This window comes from Prunus dulcis, chromosome 4, assembly GCF_902201215.1.
Source record: "Prunus dulcis chromosome 4, ALMONDv2, whole genome shotgun sequence".
NCBI lineage: Eukaryota > Viridiplantae > Streptophyta > Magnoliopsida > Rosales > Rosaceae > Prunus > Prunus dulcis.
Window position 1 is genome coordinate 21916867 of NC_047653.1, and position 12259 is coordinate 21929125.

Below are 12259 nucleotides of genomic sequence, written 5' to 3' on the forward strand. Positions count from 1 at the left end.
AATGACTGCCCAGTTTCCCACGAAGTCTAGTTCAGTAGACAAGACGTGGCAAATGTGGGTTGATTAAAGCGGAAGAGAGTGGCGCGCAACATTGATGGCCAATTGATTCAAATCTAAACCGTTAAAAATTGGAAACCGTTTTCCAAAAACAGTTCAGATTCAAGGAGGCATTGTTTGGGCCAAAATTCTGCACACCCAGCCCGGCGCTAGAGGCCCAGAACGACAAAGCAATCTCAGAATCCAGGCAGTTTGGACTTTTCCATTTAAATTGGAATCAAGAGCCCAACCCAGGATCTATCAACCCACGAGAATAAACTTGGGCTTTGGAAAACAGAGAAAAGAAATCAGCCCACAGTCCCAAAACACAACCTGGGCTTGGCGTGATCAAATGAAAAAGAGAAAAGCCCAAATTGGAAGCAAGCCCACGTGACTACCTGACTTTGAAAAGTCAGCAATTTCAACTAGTCATAAGAGCTGATAAGGAGTTAATGAAGGCAGGTCCCAAACAGGAAGATATCTCCAGCCTTTTCAGTCAAAAGAAGATCAAAATCCCTTTCTATATAATTCTGCATCAGGACAGGCATCATTTCCAAGGGATAAGCAAACTATATTTTCTAAAGAGATAAGCAGGAAGCAGGGAGTTGTTCATCAGGAAAAGCAAACTAACCATCACGGCAGATTGAATTTTTACAAAAAGCAATTAAAGGTTAAAAAGGGATTAGGTTTTTCTTTCAAAAAACAGAGACGTGATCACCATAAAGAACTGACTGTTGATGGTTTGTCTGCCAGAATAGATAAAAATCCCCTTTTCTTTGACATTTAAAATAAAAGATCTTGTTTTTAGAAAATCTTCCGCCCATTATTAAAACATTAAAAAAAAAATCCCACTCCAGCGTTTTCTATAAATATGAGAGAAGGTGAACAGATCAAAGGACAGCCAAAAAATAAATCAAAAACAAAAGCTCAAAATGATCACTTAATCTCAAAAAACCTTCAAAACACTGAAGCAACCAAAGCTCATTGCAACCAAGTCAAGCTAGAATTCAGAGTCTCTAAATTCAGTTCAATTTCAGAGAAATAGTCATACAAAGCGAGATTTCTCTCGTTACAAATTTAGTTCAGCATAAGTCAAAACAAGCAAAGTTTGGGTTTTGCAAATATGAAAACCTCAACAAATTTATAGAGAGCCCTGATCAAGCAAAACAAGTACTACAACACAGTTCCAACTCAGTAATCATCAAATCCAGCCACTTCTGCCCTTTCCAGACTGAAGAGGTTCCAATTCTGCCCGTTCAAAAAGCCTTCCAGGGCTTGAAATAGATTAAAGCTCTGCCAGACTCGAACGTTGGTATCAATTTATAGCTGAAACTTGACAGTTGAAGGTGTTGATGGTCCAATTCAGTCCGAATCAAAAGTAGCTATCCAAGCAGAAATTGAAGTCCAATGCTCTTTTGTCTTTTTTAGAGTTAGTCTTTCCCTTTCTGAAAAAGGTAGTTCTGCCTGAAACAGTTTACTTTCTTATTATTTATTCTGGCCAGAACTATTAGTTTTGTACTGTGAAAATTGTGAAGTCCTCACCAGTCTAAGGCAAGAAAAGAACTTACTTGGGAGATATTCCTCATCCAAATTCACAATCGCTTGTTTAGAAATCAGTGACTTGGGGCGCAAGTTATCCATTTTTAAAGAAGTCTGCTAGAGTTTTTATTGCTAGTAGTGGCACACTCATACACAAAAGAAAGTTGACTTGTTAACCACAAATAGTTTTCAGGACAATAGGGAACTTTACCCTACCATCACAGGAACAAATCAAAAACGGGTGAACAGGGCCTTGCCATGCCAGCCCATTTAGTAAAATCATTTATCCTGGCCCGGTCCAAAGTCCATGTCCACATTGAAACGGGTCGGGCCGAGCTCATGCCGTGCTCGTGCTCGTGCTCGTACTTATGCCATACTCAGGCCCAAGAACCAACCATTTAATTTGAATTTTTTTCACTTGATTTTTTTTTCACTAGATAATTCAAATTATAAACATTAAAAATATAATTAGATGCAACAAATGATGAACTATTTGAAAACCTTAATCAATCAAACATCCAAACAATATGAAAGGGCGGAGGCAAAAAGTGTCCAACTCCACAAAGTCCACTTCAACTTTTCATCTTTAAACAACTTATTATTTTATATGTGAAGAAATATCTTGCTTTGACTATAAGAGAAGCGTATATGTCATATGTACTGATTAGATATCAAGTCCAATGTTGTTTAATTAATTAAGGATCCAAATAATTTCCCTAAAATGAAAGACATCACATATATGTTTATGATTATAAAAAATAATAAAAATAAAAATAAAACCATATAAATAATGACATTAGATGTCAAAATATTTGCATTTTGACTTTTGAGAAAGGAAAAAATGTTAAGTAGGCTGGGCTTGGGCCATGCTTGAAGCGGGCTTGGGCCATGCTTGAAGCGGGCTTGGGCTTGTGCCGTGCTTGAAGCAGGCTCGGGCCATGGGCCGACTTGGTCCATTGGACCTCTTTTTTTGATCCTCGCCCGACCCAAGTTTTCGTTCCGTGCCGAGCACGGCCTATTAATATTCGTGCTCGTGTCGTGTCGTGCCTCATTTAAACAAGCTGAGCTCATGCCGTGCTGGGCCGACCCGTCCCGTTTGACACATCTAGTTTGTACTACACATTGTAATAAGTTGTTGTATAACTAGGAACTCAGTTACCCGAACATGGACGTAACAACGATGTGAGCAAGACAACAGAATAACACTTACACCATAGGATGAACACCTTCATTCAACCCATTGCCCTTAATATTTGTCCCATAGCCCCGAATCCAAACTTCATAGCAGTGGTCAAATTATCACATATCTCTTGATAATGCTTCCCCACTAAATAAACCACATTTAAAGCAAATTGTAGTTGAACTATCATCATAAATGGCTTTTCGTTCACCCAAATAAATTAAATAGTAAAACATTATTTATCCCAAAAAAAATTAGTAGTTAAAATAAATAGAGTAGCTACGTAACGTATTACGTTCTTGGACTCCACAAAGCTAATCATAAATGCATAGCAACAAACAATAGCACTCATAATTGCAAGAATTCATGATAAAGCTTCATCATCACATTTCATTTTGCAATTTAAGCATGTTATACATACAAGCTCTTTCCAAATACACCTCCTAAAGATTGAGCCAAGTATAAGTATATATCAACATTTACATTTGTATAGCATGATATAAGGGAAGAAAAAGAAAACAACCATCTCTTCTCTTTGTTGAGTTACTCTTTTCTTCTTACCATTACCAATGCCCCACTGAATCAATATGATCTTGTGGGTGCAATTGTTTTTGAATTGAAGTTGGGGAGAAGGGCAAAGAGAAGGCTGTCTGATGATGATCCGCAGCGGCAGCGGCTATGAAAGATGGCTGAGAGAGGAGATTGGTGGAAGAATATACACTATTATCGTAAGCAGATACTAAAGTTTGTTGTTCTTGTTGTTCTGGTTGCTGGTGGTGGTGGTTTTGTTGGTGTTGCTGCAGCTGCCTTTGTTCCAATCTTTGTTGCTTTGGAACATTTAGCTTTTCCCCTTCAAGTTCTCTATATTTCTGGAGGTAGAGCTTTAATGGATGTACATAGTCCTCAAATCCGAGGGTTGTGATGGCCCAGATGATATCTTCACCGTTGATGGTCTTCCTCTTTTCTCTCTGGCATTTATCAGAAGCTTCTCCTGTGACAAAGCTTATGAACTCAGAGACACATTCTTGAACAGTCTCCTTTGCATCTTTTGAGATTTTTCCATTGCCTGGGATCACTTTCTTCATAATGCGACCAACATTTGCTATGGGGAGGAATCTATCTTGTTCTTTATTGCTATTGTTATTGTTATTATAAGTGCTATTGCCGTTGTTGTTATTGCTACTTGCACTGCTCTTTACACCACATGGGTTTTCTGGGCTCCCTCCACTTGGCCCATTTAGCCTCTCATCTTCCATTTTTTCTCTTTTCTTTTGTTAAAAGGAAAATTGGTGGTGAGTGTTGGAGGATTTTGGTATATGTATAGCCTAAAATTACACAGAAACAAAAACCATAAAAATAGGCAGCTGAAGAGGTTCATTTTCACCAATTAAACTCCCCAGGGACTCGCTCTCTCTCTCTCTCTCACCACTCAGGAACTGTCATCACCTAATCTAAGCAACTTTCTTTTCCAACATAAAAATCACTTCTTAATTACGTGGCATACCCCACATTGATCCAGTAAACCTTTCCTTTTCCTTTCTTGCAATTTACTCTTTTTCAAGTCTCCCGAACAAGTTTTCGAGAAATTAAACTTCGGATTCATTTCCAACATTGAGAAGAGAACACTGCAAGCTACTCTGAGCATGCCCTCACTTCCAACATTGAGAAGAGAACACTACAAGCTACTCTAAGCATGCCCTCATACTACTACGTATTCGGGTAAGGCTCGACTTTAACAACTTTTATCCCCGTCAGGTGTTAAAAACATTATTTGTTTTATTTTCTTCTGATTTTGAAAACCTGGTGAGTGTCCATAACCGGGGTAACAAATATGGCCTAGATCTTGAACCATTTTCCTCACATCACATCAATTTACCAGTCTAGGTAGGCATTTCGAAAGGGACAATCCAAATTCTCATATATTATTCGACCAAAAAAACAAACCTCGGATATTATAAAATAAAATAAATAAAAAAGGGTTTACACTTGCAAGAATGTTCTCATTTTCTTTTTCCATCAATAACCAGCCAGGTAGTGTTACAATGGAACTCCAAACATCAAATTTTAAAAAGAAAGAAAAAAATGTAACAAAAAATCAAGAGACCCTACTACAAGGCCTAACTAGAATGATACAATGGCTAATATAAAGTACAATTACCATGAATTTTCAATTAACAACCAGTACAAAAAAGAATGTGTAACTATATCCTCTTAGCAGCCAGCCACTCCAGGGCATGCTTACGCAATGGCATACTTGAGTGTCTCCGACTCCTTTGGCCGCCACAAGGACTTTTGGACGCAAAGCAATCCCTCCTTGTCTTTGGAATAGGTCATGCGAACCTCCCACTGCATTGACTTCACCATGTTCTCCAGCTCATTAATAGTCTCAACATCATCTCTCACGATAAGCTTTCCCTCTGGTCGAAGGATCCTATCAACCTCTGCAACTACAGCCACTAAATTGCACCTGTCATTCATAAACCATTCCAAAGTTAAGACGGCAAAAAGAATTGGTTAATGAAATGAATGCTTTGCTGCTGCGAAAATGAGAAATGGTATATAGTGCATACCTTTTTTTAAGCTTGGAAAACAGATGATCTGCATGGAGAAGGTCGTAGGACCTGGGGTAGGTGCTAAATGATTCACACCAATCATGATATATACCAAACAAACCTCGTTCGTAAATTATGGGTAGTGTATCTGGAGAGTCTACCGAGACCACGTTCATGACCCAAATTTTTAAATCTTTCAAAGCAGCAGCAAATCTGCAAGCATAACCAGAAGTCAGCACCAATGGAAACAGACAAAAGGACTAGAGACAATAAGCTACATCACACATATAATTAAGAAACCACCACCTCTAACTCAATATCCCACTTGTACATATTCTTTGGCAAGCTCAAGAACAAGAAAGATAAATGATACAGTAGAAACTATAAAGTTTGTCGATTTTTACATGCATCAAGCAAAACCCATCAAAACACACTATTGAAGATAACATTATAACACCAAGGAACCATTTCACTTACCCTCCATACACAGCTCGCATGTCCATAACATTCCTAACAGATGACCAGTTAATCCCCATTCCATTTAGATATGATTTGGTCACCACGCGTTTCCAGTGCTCATAGTCTGCAGTGAAATCCTCGGGGGCAGGTTTCCCATAAACACCAACTTGGGAACTTAACAACCAGTAAGGTGTCTTGTCCAACCTCGATGGCCACTGTTCAGGCCATTCAGACCCACGCTCTTTTGCATCTACAGGCACTTTGTGCATGCATGCTTGCAGTGGCACATTCCTGTGTACAACAAATCAACCATGGATTAGGGCAGCTATAGAGCTTGAAAATTATAGTTGTCTTCAGGTTTGCAACCAGTAACACCATTTCCAATTCTATGGAGAGAACAGTTGTGTTCTTCCAAATGCATCATAGTATTCTTTCACATGATTTAAGAATCAATGAGAAAATATCCATTTACCAACACAATAGAAGTTAAGCAGGCTCATTACGCCATAAATAGAACTTTGTGATTTGATCCAGAAAGATTCTTGACAACTAAATCAAATGTCCGGAAATTTAATGTTCCAATTTCTTCATTGAATTTAATAAATATACAAATATGTGAAAGAAAAAACGAAGTTAAAGATAACAAGTACCAGGCTGCATTTGGATCATCGGAGTCACCACAGATAGGAGGATTGCTCTGTGATCTTTTCTCATAGCACTCATTTGAAGTGGGCTTTCTGTATATGGCTGCACCAACTCCATTTATTGTATCCTTATTAATTGACACAAGTTCCCAGCATAGCGATTTCGTTAGTTCCTTCATGGCTGTAAATGTTCCCCACAAAATTGCCTCATTAGAATTCACCAACCAAGTCCAAATAAAAAATTCTAAAGATACAAGGTTTTAAATAATTTACAATTCCATATTTGAACATCTTCAGCCAGCTTCTGATAAACTGGAGTAGCAGACCAGACAAAGAAACCACCAGGTCTCAATACACGATTCAGCTCCAATAGAAGCTTACCACCTGCATATCATACTTAATGTGAATGTCCAAAACAAAAGAATTGACCAAATAAGCCCCCTCTAACTATTGCTACAGCAGAAAAGGCTGGCTAAACATCTTCCAAATGTAGAAGCCTCTTCGGTTTTTGTTCACCAACACTTTTCTATCATAAAAATCATGGAAGTAGAAAACAGTATTTAAGATGCAACCAAACAAGATTTGAAAACTTCTTCCAGAAGAAGTTTCAGAAAACAAGCTTGAAAACAAAAGGCATCAAAACAATGTTTTCAAAATCTCTTTCAAGTTTTCAAATCAGAAGACTTATTGTCGCTTTTCAACATCATTTATAACAGTTCTGGAAAACTCAGCCGAACAGGGCCCTTACTTCTCACATATGGAAACAGAAATTTAAACAACAATCTAAACCAAGATGACCTTGATTTCATTTAGTCGTCACAAATTAAATCAAGTAATTGGAATACCTTCTATATGCCAAGGAACCCTGCAGCGGGCACAGTGGACAACATCAAAAACTTTGCTGGGGAAAGGAAGCCTTTTCGTGCCCATTACGGCAGATATAGCAGGAATTCCTCTTTCAAGTGCAAACTGCACTTGAGCTTCATGCTCATCTTTTGGGGCAAATGACATTGCAAGGACATCTCTGTCAAAGAGATAGCCTCCAAAGCTTGCAACCCCACATCCAACATCTAATATGACACGTGATCGTTTCCCCCATGCAATATCAGGAACAGACTGCAAGATAAAGACAATTAAAGCTAAGCAAAATGTAATTTTGATTAGCACTAAGAAGAACAGTTACTAGTAGACTAAGTGCAAACTAATTATTTGAAAACAGTTATTTATTTCCCAAAGACCATCAAGTTAAAATGATGAAATTACTACTACGTTGATCTTATAATAGAGAGTTTATAAAAGTGAGCCCTGGAATGCTTTTAGAATAAATAGGTCTCAAGTCTAACATCCCAGAACTATGAAGATTGGATGCAACACATTGTTGACTATACAAAGAATATTCCTCAAGGCATGAGTTGATTAAAATATTAGGGGGGAAAATCCAAGGATTGAATGCACACATTGTGACAATGCAGTAAATGTGCATGCAGATTTACAGAAAGAAACTAAACTGGCATGCAAAGTAATACAAGTGGACTGGATGTGAAAAGGATCAGATGAATAAAAGCATTCACCTCTTGTATGAAATCTATATAATGAAGAGCACCACGCTTGAATTGAGTTCCACCACCAGGAAAAGTAAGATATTCACCAGTAACTTTGACCCAATTCTGATGTCCCTTAACTTGAGCAAGCTTGGTATGGGGAACATTGTAGTACCATATCTGCAACAATGCACCTTATCAATTTATCTCAGAAAGGAGAGAGTTAATGTGGAAATAAATTGGCATTTTAATTCAGTTATATACCTTTTCCCTGCTCTTTGGCCATTCAATTGAGCGTCTATATCCTTCCGGCACTGGAAGAAGGCAGGTGGGGGCCTCTTCGGGACAGTGCCTCTCACGATGTTCGTAATGCTTGGTACTATGAAGACTTTTAATGGCTTGCAAATTGTCAAGGCATGGGATGAAATCAGGCCCAGCAGTGGAATTGCAGAGTTTCCAGTTGTAACTAGTTTGCTGATTTGAAGAAAGTTGAGCCTCCTTCTCATTTTTTGACTCTGCCGATTGAGTTGACCATGACCCATTTTGAGTTGCAGTCTCGTTCAACAGCTCTGACTGAGCAACAGAAGGAAAAACCTCATTACTACTCTGGTTTTTGGCCTGCCCATTTTCCTTTTTCTCACCATCTGACTCCTTAGTGTCAGTTAGGTCCACTTTCTCCTCTATCTGACCATTCACGTTTTCGGTATCCTTAGTTTCATCCGATTTCTTGTCATCGTCACTGGAATCAGACTTCTTCTCATTATCATTTTCAGTACCATCACTCTTCTTCTCTCCATCTTCTTGATTCGACTCACCATTTTCCACCTTAGAATCTAAATCCCCCGTTTTACTTCCTCCGTTCTCTGTTTCAGTTTTTGACCCATCTTCAGATTTCTCCTCATTCTTCTCTTCAGTTTTCTCCTCAGGCGTGTCTTCAGTCTTTTCAACAAATTTCTCCTCAGTCTTCTCCTCTGACTTCCCTTCGACCTTCTCTTCAACTTGAGTAGCACCATCACTGCTGTCTCCTTTGGTTGCATCCTCAGGTAAATCACCTGGGTTATCTTCAAATTGCCTGGTAGTGCCCTCATTGGTGTCACTCACTTGTTCCTTCACATCAACCTTATTGTTGTCTTGCTCGTTGAGCTCGCTCTTTTTCTCCTGAGGTACATCTACATTTTGAACAGGAACTACAGACGACGAGGTCATCATCCAAACCCCGACCAAGCACAAAGCTACAAACACCACAATGGTCACGGTCGAGCAGTAACTACTCGCCGAAGACCTCCTATTGTCTACTCTAGTATATTTCCCTGTCGCCATGTTTTCCCAGCACAAGTGTTCCGTAATAATCTACACCTGAAAATTGAAACAACATAAATACAAAAACAAATTACGCAACAACGTAATTCAATGCAATTGAACAGATCCAACAAGATTGCCTAGATCTAGCAATACCAGAAAACGAAAATATGAATATAAAGTTATGAAGTTGCTAAAAAGGGAAATTGGCAACGCAAATTGAAAGGCAAAGATTACTAAATACAACAATCACAACCAATTGACCACTATGAAACACAGGGAAACGAGTCAGAGTCTCCCAAGAATCTAAATTTAGCTAAGAAAAACAAAGTAACAACCATGGAATGAAAGAAACAAATTAACAGATCTGCATCGAATATGAAGAAATCTGAGCTGAAAATTTTGAAATCTTTTGGAGGTACCTTGTTTGCGATAACAATGTGAAGCAGATCTGATCTCTGCGTGAGAGAGAGAGAGAGAGAGAGAGAGAGAGAGAGAGAGAGCAAAAGCTGCGAGGGTTATCCCTCCATGTTCATCGCCAGAGAAAAGAAAAGAAAAGAAAAGAATAGAAAAAGAAAGAGAGGTATTTGATTTTGATGGTTGCTTGAGAGAGAGAGAGAGAGAGAGAGAGAGAGAGAGTGAAGTGTAGTTGGCAAAAGGGTAGAGGACGCGGAAGAGATTTAATAGCAAAGAGTTAGGAGAGAGAGAGAGAGAGAGAGAGAGAGAGAACTTTCTTTCTTTATCGAATAATTATTATTTTTATTATTTTCTTATGAATTGCACAGTACGAAGAACTTCCAGTTTATTTACGCGTCATTCCGAGAGAGAGAGAGAGAGAGAGAGAGAGAGACGGCCACAAACAGGAAAGCTGTGAAAGAGGATAAGCTACTGTAAATCCGGCACTCCGCGTACTGCGGAAAGGGTAGTTTCGTAAATGTCTTTAATTTGGTCCATCAAATTCTTTTCCTTTTCCGTAATTTAGAAAATTAAAATAAGGATCAAATATATATTTCAAAAGGGTTAATCGTTTTATTAGTCCCTGAACTTTGATCCGATTTGTATTTGAGTACCTCAATTTTCAAAATGGTTCATGTGGTCTTTTAACTTTAGTTTCGTTTAGACAAATGGTCATGTTATCAATTTTGTTAATTTTTTATGTTAAATGTAGGGGCAAAATGGTATTTTTATTCAAACAAAAAAATGAATAAAAAAATTATATCTTTAAAATAACAATAAAAGAAAATATTAAAAAACCAACCAAAAAAAAAATCAAGTTTGGTAGGAGTAGAAATCCGGATAGAGGGAGGGAGAGAGAGAGCTTAATTTTAATTTTTTTTAGTTTTTTTAATTTTGTATTCATATTGTAATCAATTTTGATACAAAAATATCATTTTGTTTTGCCCATGCATTTAAGAGAAAAGTTAACAAAATTGAAGGCAGGACTATTTGTCCTAACGAAACTAAAATTAAAGGACCACAGAAACCATTTTAGAAATTGAGGCATTCAAATGCAAATCAGGTCTAAATTCAGGAACTAATAAAACGATTAACCCTATTTCAAAATTCAAATTGCCAATTCCCTTCTAGAAAAAAAAAATTGAACAAATCAAATTGGCAACTATAGATTCATCGTTATTAGGAAATGGGTGTATTTCGGTGATTTTATTTTATTTTATTTTTGGGGTGATTATGCTTGAGATCTAACCTAGGGAGCTTTAATTGAAATGATTAAATTTGAGATGTAAATTGAATGAGGTTTGGGGTTTACTCAACGTAGTGCTTAATTTATGCACTAGAGTACTGCATGGTTGGTAGCTTATCATGGTCAATGGAAGGATTAGTCAAAATGAACATTAGTTTTTTCCCTTTTTCTTTTGATAAGAAGCGATAATTTATTATTAGAACCTTGACTTAAGGGGTGATAGGCACCGCTCTAGAGAATTAGGCTACCAAAATTACACATGAGGATTTGGCCGACAGACTAACCAGCAACCAACCTTTCTAGTAAAAGCGGTTATAATGAAAATTCATATCTTTGGCATCCCGTAACGTAATGATTCAATAAATACTTGTGCTGCAAATGTGATATCATTGACCGTTGACTGTGGCAGGAAAACAAAACAAAACAACACAAACTAAAAACAAAACAAAAGCACAAAAGAAAATACCTCCCTAACCTAACTTTTTTGCTTACAGTTTTTGTATGTGCATTGTTATACATATCTCCTAAATAAATAAACCATCTACTCATAGTCTCGTGGAGCTTTGCTCTTAATAAATCACTAGTCTTTCTGCACGTCCTTCTGTGTTTATGAGAGGCTTTTTTTTTTAATTTTAATTTATTTTATAATTAAAAAAGATAATAGGTAGTTGTGATCTATAAAAATAGGATTCATTATCTGATTTTTTTTTCAAATATAAAAAAGTGTGAATTTACCATATTATCCTCATTTAATTAATAATTTCAATTCTTAAGGGCAGTTTGGCATTGCTGTGCTGTGAAAATAATCGCAGTCAGATTTGCTGTGAGAAAAATCAGCTGTGACACAAAACAATTTGGCATTTGGTAAAATTTTTGTTTAAAGTGTTGTAGGTATTGATTTTAAGCATAATAAAAAAATGATTGCTACATAATCATTAAACTCAACGCCTCTTCGAAACTGATTTCAGCATAATCAGAAAATGAAGCATCTCATTAGCTGCTTTCCCTTATAGCTTTCTCTCACAGCAATTTTTAACAATAAGTAATTTTCTCACAATTTACCAAACGGGTTGGGCATCTCAAAATTTTTAAAAAATCACTTATTACCCTAAATAAGCAATGCCAAACGGGCACTTAATGTTTGCATTAACTAAGGACATTTTTTAATATTTTTAATATTTTATCATTCTCTGACTTTTGCTTTATATATAGAGAAGATGTATGAACAATATCAAAAAGGATACGAAGTTGAGTTTGGAGAAAGTTTCATATATGGTGTTCAAGACTGAGTGAGGATAATATTATAA

The 12259-nt window shown here is 37.2% G+C and overlaps 2 protein-coding genes across 2 annotated transcripts; both read right to left on the minus strand.

Annotated features, from left to right (window-relative positions):
* Nucleotides 1-3146: 3146 nt before the first annotated feature.
* Nucleotides 3147-4018, minus strand: LOC117625814 (nuclear transcription factor Y subunit B-7). Its single transcript, XM_034357382.1, has one exon. The coding sequence runs from the start codon at nucleotides 4009-4011 to the stop codon at nucleotides 3319-3321; it is 693 nt and encodes a 230-aa protein (XP_034213273.1). The 5' UTR covers nucleotides 4012-4018; the 3' UTR covers nucleotides 3147-3318.
* A 706-nt stretch (nucleotides 4019-4724) lies between these two features.
* Nucleotides 4725-9992, minus strand: LOC117624027 (probable methyltransferase PMT26). The gene is made up of 9 exons (XM_034355141.1): nucleotides 9673-9992; nucleotides 8216-9307; nucleotides 7982-8131; nucleotides 7256-7526; nucleotides 6684-6794; nucleotides 6417-6591; nucleotides 5785-6057; nucleotides 5326-5520; nucleotides 4725-5222 (listed from the first exon to the last, which is right to left on the minus strand). Exons 2-9 carry the CDS (start codon nucleotides 9269-9271, stop codon nucleotides 4994-4996), a joined length of 2460 nt encoding a protein of 819 aa, XP_034211032.1. The 5' UTR covers nucleotides 9272-9307; nucleotides 9673-9992; the 3' UTR covers nucleotides 4725-4993.
* Between the last annotated feature and the right edge of the window lie 2267 nt (nucleotides 9993-12259).

Bases quoted from the DNA above. Each gene is read 5' to 3' on its own strand.
- LOC117625814 (XM_034357382.1), bottom strand. From the start codon at position 4,011: ATGGAAGATGAGAGGCTAAATGGGCCAAGTGGAGGGAGCCCAGAAAAC.
- LOC117624027 (XM_034355141.1), bottom strand. From the start codon at position 9,271: ATGGCGACAGGGAAATATACTAGAGTAGACAATAGGAGGTCTTCGGCG. The intron at 8,132-8,215 runs GTATATAACTGA...GCATTGTTGCAG, and splicing joins GGCCAAAGAGCAGGGAAAAG to ATATGGTACTACAATGTTCC. The intron at 6,795-7,255 runs GTATTCCAATTA...TATGATATGCAG, and splicing joins GGTTCCTTGGCATATAGAAG to GTGGTAAGCTTCTATTGGAG.